This window comes from Lissotriton helveticus, chromosome 3_1 (assembly GCF_964261635.1).
Source record: "Lissotriton helveticus chromosome 3_1, aLisHel1.1, whole genome shotgun sequence".
Classification (NCBI taxonomy): Eukaryota; Metazoa; Chordata; class Amphibia; order Caudata; family Salamandridae; genus Lissotriton; species Lissotriton helveticus.
In genome coordinates, this window is record NC_136061.1 from 303,354,411 (window position 1) to 303,374,217 (window position 19,807).

A 19,807-nucleotide genomic window follows, 5' to 3' on the forward strand; every position below is an offset into this window, starting at 1 on the left:
ATTGATTCAAATACAAAAGCTGGTAAGGAACTGAAATACTTAAGGTTTAGACTAGTATATATTCTTATGGACAGTTCGAAAGCTCATGGAAAAAGTATAAATCCGTCCAAAAACAAGAGATTATTTTATTATAAATATGAATCATACGAGCACATAATATGTATCTCTCCTAACCTTCAAGATTTCAGATTAACAGAACTGTTTGATTAATTAAAATCATTACAACATAAATATGGGTCCAGGTCTCCAACACCTCCAACTGGGTGCCTCCTGCCCAATAACCATAAAATCCTCCTTACAAAGTTTTAAAGTAATTATTTACACATTAAATAATCAGATTCAGATAATTCAAATATTATCAAAACATTTCCTTGACCCCTCCAAAAGTTGTAATCCCTAATGTACACCTCAAAGGGGTACTCTGGATGAGGTGCAAAGCGGTGACCCAGGCTTTGTATTTTAATGAGTATAACCCCGTTTGACGAGCCGTATCTCTAATAAAACCTTTAATCGAAATTGAGCAGTTGCCATTTTTATTCAAAACCAATCCTAGTAAAATTCCGCCAAACATAAATCTATAGGTCCTAGTTATCCTTCAATTGACATTACATCACTCGCATTATTACACACAACCCACCCTAATAAATTGCTCTTATAAAATGTTCAGCAGATCAAAATCTGTAGTCGAAATTGCACACGTCCCATAATTGCACACAAGCCAGCCTACTAAAATCATTGCTCAACATAAATCTGTAGGTCCTAGTTAGCCTTCAGTACAAATTGCACAATTCCCATTATTGCACACGGCCCAACCTAGGAGAGTACTCTAATAAAACCTTCAATCGAAATTGCACAATTCCCATTTTTATGTGCAACCCATCCCATTGGGATTCTTGCCCATCATAGGTCCATAAAACGTAGTTATCCTTCAGTAGACATTCCCCAATTGCCATTATTGCGCACAGCCCCACCATATTAAGAGCTCTGATAAAAGCACTTAATAAAGCTATAATCCCTGGATTGTCCTTTGGTAAAATTGCACACTTCCCATTCCTGCACCTAACCCATCCTACTAAAGTGCATATCAGGCCCGAGAATAAACTTCCTACTTAATCCACTAACAAGAACTTGAAACACCAAAAGTTATAGACTGAGTCTAGATTTCGGGCAGCATGTTCCTACCTGCTTCCTCATGCTATAGGTCAGAGATACATCTCTGTTGCTTTAGGCCTGCCTGCCACCGCTTTCATACATCGTGAGGAAGCAGCCTGACAGCCGACATGTTTCACCTCTCAGGTAGCAAAGAATTGCATCCCTACATGATATAATGTTCAGGGCATGAAACAGTCTTAGCCAAAACTGCCTCAAGAGTTTTAGACTCCCCCTGATGCAAATCACATGCAGCAACGATTCCTCCGATTTACTGCATAGGCTATATGACTTATTCATATCTCAATTTCTGAGTCCATACCAGTGTCATCTAAGGGGTATCAAACCACATTGCAGCCTCATGAGATCATTTTTAGCCTTTTTGGAAAGAAGCAAACTCAGATAATCTGGGAGGGAGGCCGGAGTATAAAGATCAGTAGCCCTACTGCTGTGCACCTTGTTCCTTAAGTCCCGTAGGTCTTGGGCCACTGATAATGCTTATGCGTTCTTCATTAACAATCTTACTATAGCATTTTTCGAGACGTTTGTGTTGACAATGTTTTCTGCATTCAACATTTGGATGGACTTCATTAAGAAAGATCCCCATTCAGAGCTTGGCTCCTGTACTTTCCTTTATAAAAGTTTTTTCAATATATTGGCTTTCACTGTTTTTAATTTTGAGCAGTATGATAGCATGCAACGTCAGGTTTTCCTTGGAGAGGTTAAATTCCAGCCTAATTTGTGTTTGGCTGGTGCAATCTGGGAGAGCATACAGTCGCCTACATTGTGCTTGTTGTCCAAGAGTTCAAATAATTGATCTTTAAACATTATGCCTCCGTAAAATAGAGCAGGTAATACTTTGCACCCCACAACTGTTAAAAGGGCTTGCAGGTTTGGGCGCGCAAAGGTTTTTGTCAGATATCTCGTTGCGCATATTAGATGCTTAGTCGATGCCTTTAGGGCTTCTCCTTGTGCCCTTTTACTGCCCCCTTCATCCAGATGCACACCTAAGGAATTTAAAGCTTTACACTGCCTCTAGGTGTGAACCCTAACCTTCAACAACTACTTACTTCTAACATTTATTGAATTAAAAATATGCACCATCAGGGAAGCAACAAACAGCTGCTTTATCTTACAAACCAACTACTCTATTAGGAAACTAACAAAGTTTTCAGATCGTGCTTACCTTAAGCTAGAGGAAGTTCCAGTGTAACCTTTGCCGCAACATCTACTGCAAAGTCTAAAGCTACCCAGAGAACATTTTTGTAGACCATTGTCAACGTCAATGAATTATTCATTTTAACTTTTACAATTTACATGTATATTATAGAAACCAACAATATTTACTTCCTTGCTTAGGTGTTTTTTTATTGTAATTTAAACCATATATATATATATATATAAAATAAAGTCTGGCTTACTTAGTACACTTTGGAGTGACCTTGGGCAATTCACAAAATCAGAGTGTAAAGTTACTTACAAAGTCTAGACTTACAGCCCCATCACTAAAAAGGCTGTAGGAGCCCAATTTATGAGTGTAAAGATAATATTGCAAAAAAGGAGCAGTAGTAAGTCTAGCACCACGCATGGCTAACCACTGATACTGCAACACCCTCCAACAGACAATGATGGAGATGAGGACATAAAATAAAACCCCTTAGGAAATAATGTTTACTTAAATAAAATAATTATTAAATATGTAAAATGTAAATAAATATAATTTAATGTTAAAAAATAACAACAATTAATTTGTTTTTATTTTTCCTTAACATATTTTATTATGGTTTAATTTTTAAAAGTGACATTCAATTAAACATGGTGTCATATTTTAATAAAGTGTAATGTTACATTAATTTTTAAATTAAAATATGGTTATTAAAAGATATTAAAATAAAAATGTGCAATATTTTTAGATTTCTTTACACTGACATTTTTAAACTATTTTCATTCATTTAATTTAATATTTCTATGCTGTAGGGGTCTATTTTAAGTCCCTATCTCCATTATGTTCTATAGGAGAGTTGCTGCGGAACAGTGAGTGGCTATGTATAGTGCTGACTTACTACAGCTCTGAGTTGGAATACATGTATTACTGTTTTGGGTCCTTTTTAGCAGTAGTGAAAAAAAGGTTGTTTGTGGATAAAAGTCGGCTTACTCTTTAGTGGGTGCATGTCTCTCCCTATACTCCTCCCTATTCCTCACTTAACACCTCCTTACACATCCCTGAACCTTTCCCCTTCAGTCATAAATATTCCTCATTTTGCAGCCACTGGCCCATCTCTCCCACATTTACTACTAAAAAGCATACCTATGTTTACAGAGATTCCCTAGTTGAGGCGGAGATCTCCAAATAGAAAATTAAAGTACAGTTTGAGGCGTAGACCTTTGCACATATTTTGTGAGTAGCATTTTGTAGTGTTTGTAGTACTAGTAGAGTACCACAAAATATCCTGCAAAGTGCAGTTTGTGACTATAGCCAAATGTTCTATTTCCAAATTGCCCTTCAAGAGGGTAAACACAAAACCCCTGGTGCAAAACAATACTTTCCGAACACACCATGAGGGAATTTGTGCACCTAAAGAAACTCCTCATTATGTGGGAATTGTGCTGTAAAATGCATCGACTGGTTACCTTTTCTTTCAAACTTTTCTCAGAGGTAGAAACTTTTCTCCCTTCCAAGTTTCATTGCCATTGGTCGAGCTAGTGCCGTTCAATTCAATGCAGGCATTTCTGTCCCAGCAAATGTAGCTTTTCACAACAGGTACTTCAAAATTGCAGCGAAGGTAATTCATGTTTGCAGAAAGGCTATGTAACTGGAAAGGCTACAGTGCCAATGAAGATGAAATTATACCGTTATGTTGTGTTTACTGCCCTATTTTGGGAGTTAAATCCGTCCATTATGCTAGCTGTGACCTTCAGTATATGCCAAGGGTACAATAACATACAAAATATGCAGTCATCACAGTATGACATATGAAAATCCTTTTAGTGCTGAAGCTGGTTTGAAAAAGCTTTCATAGAAATGAGTGCTTATACATATTATTGCTTTCATTCCACAAATGCTACCCTTTATTGCTTGTGAATTCCACTTTATTTTTATGTGTAATTGTTAGACTTGGCATCTTTTGGCGTGTTTCCCCTGAGTTTTTGCTTTCTGACCTCCCAGTTTTGACTCTGTTTTTGCTGGCCTAGACCAGCCTGTACGCTTCCTTAGCCGGAGACTACTCCCCAGGGAACAGAGGTGGAGTGCCATAGAAAGGGAAGCTTTCGCTGTGGTCTGGGCACTGAAGAAGCTGAGGCCATACCTCTTTGGGACTCACTTCCGGGTTCAGACAGACCACAGGCCCCTCAGATGGTTGATGCAAATGAGGGGGGAGAATCCAAAACTGCTAAGGTGATCCATCTCCCTAAAGGGAATGGACTTTATGGTGGAACACCGTCCTGGCACAGAACACTCCAATGCAGATGGTCTGTTCAGTTTCTTCTGCCTTAGTGAAGAAAACTCCCAGGAAGGTGGGTAGTTGTTCCATACTTTCAGCTGGAGGGGACATGTGTTAGACTTGGCATCTTTTGGCGTGGTTGCCCTGAGATTTTACTTTCTGACCTCCCGGTTTTGACTCTGTTTTTGCTGGCGTAGTGTTTCTGCGCACTTTTCTCACTGCTGATCAGTGGTAAAGTGCCAGTGCTCCTGTGGTAAATGGTGTTATGGATTGGTGTTTCCCTGATTGGATATTTGATTTACTTGTTGGACCCTAGTAAAGTGCACTGAGTGTGCCTTGGCATGTGAATCAAATGCTACTAGTACGCCTGCAGCACTGATTGTGCCACCCACGTGAGTAGCCTGAAAAGGTAACTCAGACCCGCCATTGCGGAGTCTGCGCGCAGTTTGTAACTGCCATGTCGACTTGGCCAGTGCGCACACTTGCCAGTCCCTGACCTTCCCTTTTCTTACATGACAGCACCCCTAAAGGAAGGCCCAAGTTCCCCTGTGGGCCAGGTGCAGTGTATGAGAAAGGTAGGACATGCCCTGGTGTGTGTGTGGCATGTCCTGATAGCGAATTATGGCCAATTTCGTTTTTCGCTATTGAAAGGCTACCTGTTCCCCATAGGACAGAATGGGAGTTTGTTTATAACCTCTTATAAACAAAACTGGCCCGGGTAATTAGTTAGGAAAATAAAGTTTCGTATGCCTGAACTCAGAATCTAAAGATGCATCTTTTAGTGAAGGTGATTTTTACATTCGGTGTTTGAAAATAGCACTTTTAGAAAGTGGGTATTTTCTTGCTCAGTCATCCCGTGTGCCTCTGCTGGAATGTGGATTGCCTGTCTGGGTTTTAGATGACAGAAGGGTGGGGAGCGGGAGCGGCTCCAGATAGTCTAGGTGGGTCAGGAAAGGGCTGAGTATACCTAGGCTGCAATTGGGGAAGGGGGAGGAGATTTCCTTGCAACTCAGAGTGCCTGGCCAGCCTCTGACCATGTCGGCTCCACCTCCTGCCAGGAAGTCACACCAGAGAAGGCAGAACTGGTTCTGGCTGGGCACAGACACTCTCTGCCTAAGAGATCAAAGGTTTTTGGGATATAAATACTGGGGCCCAGATCCCTGAACTTTAGAACTCTTTTGGCCAAAAAGAAGAGCTGGAGAAGCTGTGAGGAGGTTCTACCACATTGCTGTGTGCTTTCCTATGTTCGCCTGCACTGGCTGCTTCTGTCTTGGGCAGTGAAAAGACTGGACTGAACTTTCTACAATCTACTTTTGTGAGTTTCTCCAAGGGCTTGAGTTAGAGATTGCACCCTGTTCAAGAAGTCTCAGGAACAGCAAAGACTTCAAGCTCTTCTGCCCCCTGCACTGGGGACTGTGTGTTTTGTGCTGCAGCAGGCGAAAAAGCAACCTGACGCAGTCTACCGCCGCTGCAGACTCTGTGTCCTGAAGGCACCGCAGAGGGTACCGCCGCAACACGACCCTGGTCTCACCAACAACGCCTACTGACGCTGACACCAAGCCGCTGCTCGCACCGCGACCTGTGGGCACCGCACTCTGCACCGCCTTGCTTCATGACGACGCCTTGGTATCCCTGACAACGCCGCTCCATGCTGGAATCTACACCACTGCTTGCATCGTGGTACAAGGGCACCGCTCATAAAGTTACACAATGCACCGCCCTCATCCCGCACCGCAGCCTTGGCCTACGTGGAGAAGTGTGGCTCAATGGTTAGAGCGGCATACCCTGATGCAGAGGTCTAGCCTGGGACCAGGGTTCAATTCCCCGCCTCGGCGGGTCTTGGGCTCAAAATTCCACGGACCTGATAATTCTTGCCTCGGTGCCTATTCCAATCATGGAGTCCCACTTTGCAACTCTGGGCAATAGCTTGCTTAATCTCCACAACGGCCCCCACAACGCTAAGGATGCCTGGCCTCCACCTTGGGGGTGCCCAGGAGTGAACACCTCACAGGGAAAGCCAGGATGGGTTCCACAGCGGTATTCGTACAAGCGCCTTGAGACCCTTGCGGGTGAGTAGTGCGCTATACAAGTATCAATTTACAATTTTTTACAATTTACCAACACCGGCACCATTGATTCCAGTTCATTAGCTGACGAAAACGCTTCAGCAACGACTACGCTGCTGTTTGCACCGCGACCTGCCAGCACCACGACGAGCACCGCATTCACTTTGACCCTGGTCTCACCGACAACGCCATCTGACATTACCACCGAGCCGCCGCTCGCAACGCGACCTGAGGGCACAGCACTGCTGCACTTTGCACCGCAGTCCCCGATGCCTGCCGACGCCAGCGCTCCTTACCTCAACAGAGAGGAGGCTGATCTGCAACACGTGTGACTTCGAGGGTCCCGACGACTCCAGCATCGACCTACGGAACCGATGCTTGCGGACACCGTGCTTTCGGAAGTTCAACGAGTGTCGCTGATGCCCTGCATTTCTAAAAGGTACTGTTTGTGGGTCTTCCCGACACCATAGCTGGCCTGCGACGCCGCGGTCAGCCCGAACTGTTTAAATTTGTTTGCTCACGATGCCGTGTTATCCCCAGACAGAGCTATCGATATAAAGGAACTATTTTTCAAGCATATTTTGATAACCAAAGATTTTTAAGTACTGTATTGCTGATTTATATCGTTTTTAGTCTTGTCTTAAGTATATAAAATATTGGATATTTTTCTAAACTGGTGTGGTGTCCTTTTGGAGTGCTTACACTGTATTACTGTTGGTTCTGTGCAAATGCTTTACACACTGCCTCTAAGATAAGCCTGACTGCTCGTGCCAAGGTACCAAGGGGATGAGTAGGGGTTATTTTAGGAGTGTAACTCCCTTATCCTGACTAGAGTGGTGGTTTCTGCCCGACATTGGCACTTGCCCTAGCTGACCAAAAATCCTATTTCTAACAGAAATGTTTGAAGCAAACCTCACACAACAATTTTATAATACCTCATAAATACATTCTGATCTAGTTAGGAAGTGAAAAGGAAGCATAAGTGAAAAGTATAACTGGTATCCTAAAAGGCATACTGCCATCGACTTTGCATTGCATCTTTGCAGCTCCTAGGAATCGACACTGTGGGACGCATCCGAGAAGCAGGACTTCGCAACCAGGATTTAATATACTCTTGTTCAGCAGGCCTAACTAGGTCCCTGTAGCCGGCACGCACTCCATTGCTGTTGGCCTGAACTTTGACCTGATAAACTCAGTTGCCACTTTCTACTTTTTGGTAGTATTTTCACTTAGATCATTAAAATTGTATATCTCTGATTTTACTGATTGGATTTTTGGTATTTTGGTCTTAAATTATTTATGGAACTTTACTCTACTTTTCTAAATTGGTGTGGAGTTTTTCTTGTGTTTCACTTTATTACTTGGGAATTGCTGCTTACATACTTTAGACATTGCCTCTAAGTTAAGCCTGACTTACTCTGTGCCAAGCTACCAGATGGTTGAGCACAGGTTCATTTAGGGTTTGCATGTGGCTTCACTGTAACAGAGAATTGTGGTTGCTGCTTGGGAAGGGTGTTATAGTGACTGGCTGGTCACTGTTCTATCTGCGTACACCAACCACTCCCAGTGAGCTGGCTTACACACCACCCCACAGCCATCCATCACAGGTGTCGCAGGATATTTGACCCTGCTGATAAAAGAGGCCGGGCGAACGTGCCCTGGGCCACTTCTAGTGACCATATTATGGTGTCTGTGTCATTACTATTACTGTATGGGGGGGCCTAGGGCCCCAACCCTTTACAGGTTTCATCACCCTTAACTAGTGACCCAATTTCTTACACATACCTTTGCCTTTTGTACTGTATAACTTCATGCCTTATCCATGATTAGTTTAGAAAGTCGAAAAGTTACTTCTTGCTTTCATCTATGGAGAAATCTGAAAAACCCTAGGCCTTATTTATGAGGCCTTGCAACTGTTTTGCGCTTTTTATGATGCATCAGCGGTGTAAAACTTGCCTCCTGCTGCGCCCTATTTACAAAGTCGCACCTAAGGAGAGGCGTCACTTTGTAAACCCCTGAGCTACATTCTACCTGCGTCAGGTATAATGTATGCAGGGTGGTCGTTTTGACACAAGTAAGCCTCGTAGAAGTGCCGCAGTGAAATCTATGAGATTTCACTGCGCTACTTCTAGGGTGCAAATGCGTCAATATCTTATGCCTGCCTCACAGCAGGTGTTAGACTGATGCAGGCACTTTCACATGGGGCTTGCCCCATGTGAAAGGACACATTGCTGGAGTTGCGTCACTTTTGTGACAAACTCCAGCAATGCGTTACTTTTGCGCCTACAGATAGATCAGAAATACTGACCTATCTGTAACTCCTTGCGACATGATGCGTCATACTGTAAATATGACGCATCCAATATGTCGCAAGGAGGGCGCACTGAGAAGTGACGCATCACTGCTTTCATGCAGCAATGCGTCACTTCTCATAAATGAGGCCCCCTGTGTTTTAGTTGCTTGTGAAAGGTTGCTTGAAGTAAACAGAATATGTGCTGGTTTTGAGAGTGCTCAATGGTGTGCTCTAAAAATCCATATCGCTAAGAAGGCATTCTCTTCAAGATGTGGATTTTTGTAATTTAGCCATTGTTGACTGATTGGGAGTTAAATAATCTGGAAAATTAATAAAAAAAACAATTTTGCTTTTTCTAGTTTACACTAGAGGTTCAGAAATTTGGCACCCTTTTTTAAAATGTTCAATGTCTTTCCCAGCCAGGTATAAACCCTCTGGATTTAACAATCCATCAACACAACTAATCAAACAAATCAATTTAAACCAATTGTAATGAATTCATAGAGTTTCATTCACATACGTTTTCTTTCATTCCCAAATAATGTGAACCCTTCTGATAGATTGTGGTAGGATTGCAAGCTTAGCTGAAGAATTTAAATAAATGGGGATCAATTATATTCTTTTTACACTTTGCTAATCTCAGACTTCTAATTCCCTCAGTTTCTTGCTTTTTACTGAATAGAGTAAAACAGCAGTGCTACCATCTTATGGAAACTACACTGTCTCCTGCAAACCCAACATAGAGTGAAGCTAGACCACACCTGAGTAATAGCACACCTTGATTACTGCAATATCTTGTACAATGGTCTCCCTATGAAACTTACTGACAAACTACAGAGAATGCAAAATCAGTCTGTTAACTGGTTCCAGTCTCAGGAAACGAGAACATGTGAAAGTGAAAATTGAACCTCAATCATAAAGGGTGATGTTAAACAAATACCAGAAAGGCATGGTCAGAATCTAAACACATTTCTCAATGTCTACATCATGTGCTGTTTCAGTGCTACGAAGTGACCACAGGGTGATAAAGTAACACTTTACAAACCTATACAAACGAATTACATCTTCAAAAGCATACAGCAGATACCTCACTTCTGTTGACATATCAACTAATGTACTGTTCAAGCAATGTTCTACAGCTTAACCAAAACCTTTTTTGAGGTAATCCTGAACTGGTTCCTCAGCATAGGTTTGCTGGATACAGCACTCACAGCCTTACTTTCTGACACTTAGAAAAGAATGATGCCTTTTAAAAAATATTTTTAACCAAAAAAAGTAAAATAAAATATACAAGTAATTAAAATGCGATTCGATACACACTACTCCAAGAATAATTTTCTGAGATTATATATATATATATAAATTCTTTATTCGGTTTGTTCACAATGGAAAAACCATAAAAGAGCAGAAAATAACATACAATGCAAAAATACAGGTATTAGATAAAATTTCATATAAAATTCATTTCACAATAAAAAAATTAATCAAGATCTACAAGAATTAATCAAGATGTGCAAGAAGCCGCTCAAATTTAAGACTGACGAGAATTTTAAAGATTCTTTCTATGTTTCATGGTGTATTTTAGAAAGCTACTAACAAAATAACAGACTTTTTCCGTTTCCAGCATTTGCAATCTTAGGAGAGCGGGTCTGCATTGTCTCAGCCCCCACGCTCTTAATATTGGTAAAAGCCAGATCTTTCTATGGGCTTGATGGTATTTACAAAGCAGGATCACATGCAGATTAGACTGTATTGAGAGACCATCACATGGGCAGGGGGGAAGTATGGCATTCCAGCAATTTTGTAATGGAAATGTGACCATTCTAAAAAAGGTATTTAGCCTGAATCTTGTGATTAGCATTCTCTAGTAGGTTGGTATTTGGAGTGCCAAATACGGATGAATGTCAAAGGCTACTTGAATCGTATTTGCATGAATAACCGCCGTTTTTGAGGAAATGGATGCGAGTCTTAAAGTTTCCAGGTGTCTTAAAGCTTTCTGTTTAAGATCTTTTTTCGAAATGTCTGTTACTGACACCGGGTCCAGATAGTAGTTCTCAGCACCTAGATCTTTAAAAAAGTTTCTGACATAAAGAAGCCATTTTATTTTTGTAGAATTGTCCAAGTTCATTGAGTCTGAAATGATGGCTTGTGTGAGGGCGTTTTTGTCTGAATTCCAAATACGGCGCCACAGCATCAGCGGTTCTATTTTGATTAAGTCCTCTATATAAGGTATGGCTAGTTCTAAATGCATTGCATAGGTAGAGGTGCCTTTGGGGGTGGCTAGTAAAAATCTTAAAAAAACATTTTCAGCTTTCTGGATGGGACTGATGTCAGTGTAGCCCCAAACTCCCGCGCCATATGTTGCGATTGCCTGGCATTTGGCGTTGTAAATCTTGAGGAGCTCTACTGGCGGTCTTTTGCCTAGTCTCTGAGAAAAAGCTGTTAGGGCGGCAATTGCCCTCCTAAATAGATGTACCCTTGTGTTCACTGCTGGCTTCCAGCTAAGTTTGTCATCTATCATAACCCCTAAATAAGGGTACTGAGGGGTAGCTTCAAGCTTTTGATTGTTGAGGAGTATGGGATTTATTCTTTTTTGGCCTCTACCGATTGTCATTACAAACGTTTTTTTCACGTTCACCTTTAAATCGAGATTGCCCATGAATGAGGTGTACCTGGTTACTGCTTTCTGGAGTTCGCGGGAAGTTCTTGCAAGGATTACAGCGTCGTCCGCGTAGAGCAGGGCAGGGATCAGGCGACGCTTTATACGTGGGAGGTCCTGGGCCCCCCTCAACATCTCCCCCTCCAAACCATTAGTGTAGAGTGAGAAGAGGAAGGGGGCCAGGACACATCCCTGCCTGACCCCACGCCCTACGCCAAACGGGGACGTCAGCTCTCCGTTTACGCCAAAACGCACTCTAGCTGTTGCTCCGGTATAAAGCTCTCTTAAAAGGTCTAAAAGGGGTTGATCTATTCCCAGTTGAGCTAGGACCTTCCACAGCTTTGTGTGCGAAACGCAGTCAAAAGCTGCGGAAAGGTCGACAAAGACCATGTATATCTTGGTGGGGGTAGCCTGGGTATATTTGCCCATTATTAGGGTAAGATTTAAGACCTGCTCTAGTGTACCAAAGCCTTCGCGGAAGCCAAATTGGATATCGGAGATTATGCCCCGGTCCTCGCTCCACTGCTGGAGGCGCTCTAGGATCACTCTCCCCACTACCTTCCCGAGCGAATCCAGCAGTGATATGGGCCGGTAACATTTTGCGTCTTGCCGGTCCCCCTTTTTAAAAATGGGGACCATTATTGATTTAGTCCAAGAGGTTAGAATTCCCTCGTTCACTGCCGCTGTGCAGACTCTAGTTAGGATGGGGGCCCAGAGGTCTAGATTGTTTTTAAAGAAGTCCACTGGGACCCCATCCGGTCCTGGTGCCTTGCCTGACTTACTACTCTGGAGTGCGTCCATAAGATCTGGAATAGCAAAAGGAACCAAAATGGGATAATGGGGCTTTGGAAGAGAAGGTTCTGTTTGTGAGGTATTTTTAAAAATCTCTTCGAAGTGGGAGACCCATGTGTTTTCATCAATTGCAACTTCTATTTTCGGGGTGCCTTTATCAGTAAGATAGGGGGTTCTGACTGTACGCCAGAAAAGCTCGCTGTTATTTGAGACTGCACCTTTATGGAGATCATCCCATAGTTTTTGCTTAAGTTGGGCAGTTCTCAGCTTTCTTTCCCCTATGTATTGGCGCCTTAAGAATTGGATCTGGGCTATATCTCGCGGTTTATTTTGAAGTGCGGATTTTAATTTTGTTAAAGCAACAGTGCAATTATGATTAAACCATTTCGGTTTTATCGAGCAGTTTCGGTTAGGCTTTGAAGTAAGTAGGTCCTTTATGGAATCCAAGATTAATTTAAAATTTATCAGGACTTCCTTATGGCTTGATGCAAGATCCAGGCACTTCACAATATTGGGGTAGGTCCGAGATATTAGTTTTTTCAATATCTCAGATGGATTAATTTTTGCCCACTTGATTGTGAAGCCATTGTGGTTACCAACCTGGATCTTGTTCTGCGTAAGAGTAGTCGCCATCTCCAACTTATGAGAAGAGTTGGATGGCATAGATATCTTTATTGTTAAGGCAGAATGATCACTAAGGGGAGTGAGAATGACCCTGAAATCTTTAGCTTTGTTCATGAGACTTGGGGATAGGAAAATGAAGTCTACAGTAGTTTGATGCCCTCTGCCCACATACGTCGGAGTAAATTTATTTGGGTCTGCATCCTGATGGTTTACGATGTAAAGATCCAAGTCCGATAGGACGGTATTAATAAAGTTACCTAGTTTATTGTGGGCAAAGTGCGCTATTGGGGCGTTAAATTCGTCCACTATCCCGCAGCACAGTAGGTTGGAGGCTGTGCAGGGGTGGAGATTAAAGTCTCCGCCCCAAATTAGATGAGTTGCCTTATTTGCAGATCTACAGTGATAAATCTGTTTGAGTTTATCGCATAGGGTGGTAAGAAGAATTATGAAGTTTTCTTCCGATAAATTGTTATAACTATTGGTCAGAATGATTGTTTCTTTATTTGGAAGGGTTAGTGAGAGGATTTGGTGATTAGCGTCCTGGGAAAGTATGGCCACTTTGTTGAGGGATAGCGTATTTGAGATATAAATTGATAGCCCACCTTTTGGTCTGCCCATTGGGCTGGTTAATGCTGGGACAGAATAGGTTTTGTAGCCTTGTAGGTGTAGTTCTTCTACAGACCATGTCTCCTGAAGACAAATTACTTGGTATAGATTTAGGAACTCCTGCGCGGAACCATCCTCAACTTTAGTTCGGAGGCCTGCGGTGTTCCAAGAAAATACTGTGATTAGTGAGGAGTCACCGTTACATTCTTCTGTTGGAATTGTGGGTTCCTTATTTCTGGGATCTGGAGAGATTGTGAGAGACTGTGAGGAGGGAGGTACATGGGGATCATTTGCGAGAGTTTCTGTTAATGGTCAGTCGACCATTTCTAGGCCACTGTACCTATTGTGTAGCGGGATATTATGCCATGGGTCCCACCGAGCTTGGTCTCTGTGAGGGGGCCGTTGAGTATAGGACCTTCTGTCGTCCCATCGTCCACCCTGATAACGTTGTCTTACTGTGTGCCAGGAGTAATCTGGCTCATATAAGTTAGGGGGGCCGTGGTAGCTAGAAATGGATAAGTCGTCCTGCCTGGGGAATGGGGCAGACCAAGGAGGCTCCTGCTCCTGTATAAAGCCACCCGCCTGCCTAAAAGGATAAAAGAAGGAAAGTGGCTTGATCTTAATTCCTCCATTTGGGGTGATATCTTCCCATGCACAGACATAGTCTGCTATTCGTGGGTCCTCAAATGTAATTGTTATGCAATCCCCGGGGATGGTTTTTCTAGTGCTGCCCACCCACGGCACCCTGGCAACGGATCTAATTCTTCCACGCCAGGAAGATGGTATCGGGCGGTTGGTCTGGAGCCAATGCTGGGCCTTATTTTTTAAGGACCAGCTCGGTTCTGAAGTAAGATCTGTTAGTTCAGGTACTCCAGCCATGACCACTACATAGGGCGAGGCCTCAGGGGGGAAATCCGCTGGGAGTCTTGGAGGACCAGGATTCCTCGCGGGATTTCTCTTGGGCCTATCCGAAGGGGTTTTCGGTGGTGGAGGTAGAGGGAGGGTAATTTTTGTTGTAGGTTTGTTTACATTCTCGACTGGAGTTTTGTTGGCGGTGCTACTAGGTACTGCCGGGGTGGCGGCAATTGCGGATGCCACACCTGGGGAGGTTAAAGTGATTATCTGCGGTGAGTTATTGGTGATGGACAAGGCTGTTGCAGTATTTACTATTTTTGTTGGAATTGACGTATTTTTGTTAACGGGGGCATTTGGTGTAATTATCCGAGGAGTCTTTTGTTGTGGATTGGGCAAAAAAGGATTAGTACTAGCTGTATTGGTAGAAATTGATTTTTCGGTATTTTTTTCTCCTGTTTTTTGTTGGCATAGTGGGAGGATTAACTGTTGATTTTTTAGGAGTATGGTAATTTGTGACTCTATAGTTAATAGTCGGTGTTCTAAGGGTTGTATTGCCTGTTTAACTATACTCGCTATACTGGTGAGGATTAGTTCCTGAGTCTCCGTAACCTTAGAGTCCACTTGGACTTGCTTACTGCAATGGAGGTCCAAGGCTTTCGGAGAGGCTAGTTCCTTCTCTGTCTGGTGGGCTGTCAATGGAATCTCTATTTGTGCTGACGTATCCCCATGATTTTGTGCGGTACTAGGTGGTAACGCCAGACTTTCCGATGAAAAGGGATTTCTGGGCGCCCTTTTCTTACTAATTGCTCCCTCCCTTCTGCCCCTTTCTATTCTTTTGTCTGTGGAGGAGGTTAATGAGGGTGTTGACGGAAGCAAATCTGGCGTTTTTTCTAGGTCAGAGCTGAGTTGAGAGTCCGCAAACTGGGATACTGACAAATCCACAGTGTTTGGCAAGCTGCGTCTCTCACGTATTGGCAGTATCACAGCGTTTGGGGGTCCCAGTGCGGGGGATCTGGCTTCCGCCAGGATACCTAATGAGGATCTTTTGGCGAATGCCAGATCTAAAGAGACCCTTTCTTCCATCATTAAAATGCTTTCATCTATGAGTGTGTTAGCCTTCGCTAGAAAGTCATCCATGGGGCCAAGCAATTTACCCACGGAGCTGGGGGCTTTGGTCTTAGTTTTGGATCCCCTCGTAAGAACCATTATTGTCCTTATTGAATTCGTTTGTGAAAGGGTCGGAGGGATCCGAATAAAGATATCAGGGGGGTGGCCCAGTCCAGTCTCTACCAGCCTCTAACGGCCTCAAACGGCCCGGTCTTTGCCCGGTCTTCGCCCCGGGCTGCGTCCCGCGTGCGTCCCGCGGTGCGGAAAGAGCCCCTCGTAAGTTAAAAGAGAAGGCTGGGGGCGTGGCCGCCGGGGGAAGAGGCAGCAGCTGTGAGCAGCTAAGGCTGCTGGGCCTCGCAGTCCCCCGGTAGGCTTGGCGCTGTGATTGGCCCCGCTGTACTCAACCTGGGAGCGGTGTTCTCACCACCGACTGTGGGCGCTCACACCAGGGAGGACGGGGACGGGCAGGAGGTGAGCGGCACCCGCGGAGCGGGTGTCGCGAAAAGTGAATGCTCTGTGCTCCTAGCAAACCAAAGAATCCTCACGGCGTCAGGTATGGCCAGTTACACCCACTTTCTTTGCGCAGCTTAGCGCTGATGTAGACGAAGGCTGGGGGCGTGGCCGCCGGGGGAAGAGGCAGCAGCTGTGAGCAGCTAAGGCTGCTGGGCCTCGCAGTCCCCCGGTAGGCTTGGCGCTGTGATTGGCCCCGCTGTACTCAACCTGGGAGCGGTGTTCTCACCACCGACTGTGGGCGCTCACACCAGGGAGGACGGGGACGGGCAGGAGGTGAGCGGCACCCGCGGAGCGGGTGTCGCGAAAAGTGAATGCTCTGTGCTCCTAGCAAACCAAAGAATCCTCACGGCGTCAGGTATGGCCAGTTACACCCACTTTCTTTGCGCAGCTTAGCGCTGATGTAGATGAAGGCTGGGGGCGTGGCCGCCGGGGGAAGAGGCAGCAGCTGTGAGCAGCTAAGGCTGCTGGGCCTCGCAGTCCCCCGGTAGGCTTGGCGCTGTGATTGGCCCCGCTGTACTCAACCTGGGAGCGGTGTTCTCACCACCGACTGTGGGCGCTCACACCAGGGAGGACGGGGACGGGCAGGAGGTGAGCGGCACCCGCGGAGCGGGTGTCGCGAAAAGTGAATGCTCTGTGCTCCTAGCAAACCAAAGAATCCTCACGGCGTCAGGTATGGCCAGTTACACTGAGATTAATCCAAAGTAATTAGTGGTCCTGACATTATGAGATGGAACCACTGTGTCTATAAATGTTTATTAAGAAGCGTTTCAGGGAAGCTTGTTTAGGAATAATGAAAAAAGTAGCAGAACAACCTCCTAGTCCATCACTGAAATGTGAAGAAAACGTTAAAATAGACTAGGTGAATACACACGGAATACAGACTTAGATAAACCTTATGGCTATTACACTCCTTCATTTGGAAAGGTAATCTTTGGGACTCCCACCGCAACACCCAATGCCCACCCCTTTCACACTAAGCATTCAGAGGGGCAGATTTATGTTAACTGGCGCATCCCCAGGGATGCGCCAGTTAATGTGCGCCACAGCTCCGCCACCCATGGTGCGCCGCATTTACAATGCGGCGCACCATGGGGCAAAAACGGCACAGATGCGTGACGCATCTCTGCCGTAAAGGCGGCTCATTGCTGGAGTTGTGTCGCAAGCGCGACGCAGCTCCAGCAAGGCTCGGGGGTGCCCTATCTGACCAATGCTGCATCAAGACCTACGCCTGCTTCAAGCAGGCGTAGGCTTTTGACGCAGCATTGGCCTGAAAGTGACTGAGTGAAATCTTAAAGATTTCACTCAGCCACTTTTGCGAGGCGCACCTGCCCCGGAACGCCCACCCTGCGCCGGAACGCCCACAAGCGGCGCAGGGCTTTACAACGTGACGCATCTGCCTAGATGCGTCACGTTGTAAATCGTTCGTAGGGATGCGCCACGTTTACGCCGCCTTGCGTGACGCAACAGCGGCGTAAACGTGGCGCAAGGGCCTCATAAATCTGCCCCTCAGTGAAAAGGGGCCTTATTTACAAGGCAGCGTTAAAGTGGCTTAACGCTTCCTTGTAAATAAAGCAAAGCCCCTGTCGCCACAGGAACGTCAGAAAAAGTGACGTCCCTGTGGCAATAGCGGCTTGTACATATGCCCCCGTGTTTATCACTGAATGGGTGCAAAGGATTACTGAATGACCTATACCAGGAGAAATACTGGAACTGAGATTAGACATGGAAGATGGATCCGCATGGAACCCGTCACAGTACTTACGCATGACGCCTTCTGTGCCATCCACTCGCTTTGGCAAATAGTGCACCGAGAGATCACTCTGAAGGATTTCGTCTGCTGTCGCCCGTGCCAAGGCAGATGCCAGAAATGAAGGGCAATTACTACAAGATAAAAACAAAAAATACATTTGTTGTTGACGCAAAAAACTGCTTTGAATGACAGGTAATCAGCCACAGATTAGTACCATGGGAATTTGGTTGGAAGCTTATTGAACCAAAATTTACTTCACCTGATTATTTTTGGTTGAAATGATGAGAATTTTGTTGCTTATAAAATTGATGGACTTTTTGAAGGCGTGTCTAAAAAGCACAGCCATATAAAAAAGTTCTGTGACTGCTGGTCTTCTTGCAAACAACCACATTTGCACCTTATGTGCCACCTCCTCCAAGCTTTACAGTGTAGGAGGGCAGGACTCACAGTCATATTGATATTTTGATCCCATGATGTCACATTGGGCCCACACCAGATAATATATGACATGTCGATTGGTGAGGGCACCAAGGTCCCAATATGAATGGGCAGGAATCTGTGGGGGGGATACAGGAGGTGCACATGGAGGGGGCGACGCATGGGTGGAAACATGGCGGGAGAGACAAAGTGGTTAGTAGTGCTGGGAGGCAGAGGTGGGGAGGAGCTCTATGACGTGCCTAAATACTGCATATATGAAATGTTTCCACGTATTTAGTCCTGAGGGAGTGGGGGAGTGCAGAGAAGGATGGGGCCCTTGGTATTGGTGTAAATCGTATTGCTTCTACTGTTTATGGGAGCACAAAAAAAAACAAAATATATTTTTAAAAACATTTAAAAAATATACATATAAATGACGTGTCAGGAATATTCAAGTCAAACTCCTAGTCCTATTGATAAGCACACGATTTAAACCCACAGTCAATGCCAATCCCCAGGTTTAGAAAAACTAAGAAAACCTCAATCTAAATATTATTCTCTCTTTTTAAAATTAAAGCTGCCATTTTTTTCTGGCATACAAAATTGTCACTTACTATTCGCTTTTGACTTTAAGGGACATATTTACAAGGGAAGTGGAGGAGTGAGGTGTTGGCCTTCTTGGCTTCACGCCTCATTCCACCACCTTAGAAACACAGGGCTGCACCATATTTACAGGAATATTGTGCAGCCTGCATTTCCTCCTGCGCTCGTGCTAAGCTAAGCAACCTAGCATCAAAGCACGCACCCTTGCACCATAGTGCAAGGGTGTCTGAATGTAGGCGAAGAATGTTTATGTACAGGAAGGTCCCTCATCCTGCACACAAACAATATGAAAATGCATTTTTGTAACTTCCATGTGTGCAGCTTTATGCAGCACACACAGAAGTAGCATAGCAGCATTTTATTTTAAATGATTGTTTATCCACAGGAAGGTCCCCCTTCCTGCACATAAACAATCATTGGTCTTTTGCTGTTTCCAAGTGCGCTGCACAACGCAGCAAATGCTGTTTCCATATGTGCTGCACAATGCAGCTCACATGAAAATAGCAAAAACTAGGAGAAATTAAACATTTCTCCTCATTGTGCCAGGGTAAGACTAGAATTTGCCTGGTCTTAAAGCTCCTATTTACGACTCCCTTGTAAATAGGAGGCAGCGTCAGAATCAATAGGTGTTGCAGTGGAACGCCCACAGCAACACCCATTGCCCTGCCCTTTCACGCTAAGCATAGCGTGAAAAGGGGTCTTATTTACAAGGCAGCGATAAGCCACGTGACGTGGCTTACCTCTGACTTGTAAATAAGGCGAAGCCCCTATTACCACAGGAACGTCATAAGAAGTAAACACTGGGAGATAATGGACAGAGCGCTGAAACTTTTTAGACACTCACCCCCAGTCACAGATCTGGGTTGAATCCATCATCATTCTGTTGCTCACTTCGCCACCTCAGTTCAGACCCAGTTGCATTTGCTTTGTTCG

General features: G+C 44.5%; 1 protein-coding gene across 2 annotated transcripts in view; it reads right to left on the reverse strand.

Annotated features, from left to right (window-relative positions):
• Positions 1–19,807, reverse strand: part of PPM1E (protein phosphatase, Mg2+/Mn2+ dependent 1E) — a 708,925-nt gene that overhangs the window by 321,900 nt on the left and 367,218 nt on the right. For both annotated transcript variants that reach the window (XM_078683583.1, XM_078683584.1), the window contains exon 2: positions 17,867–17,985. In XM_078683583.1, coding sequence (XP_078539709.1) covers positions 17,867–17,985 — 119 coding nt within the window. The remainder of the gene's footprint in view (positions 1–17,866; positions 17,986–19,807) is intronic.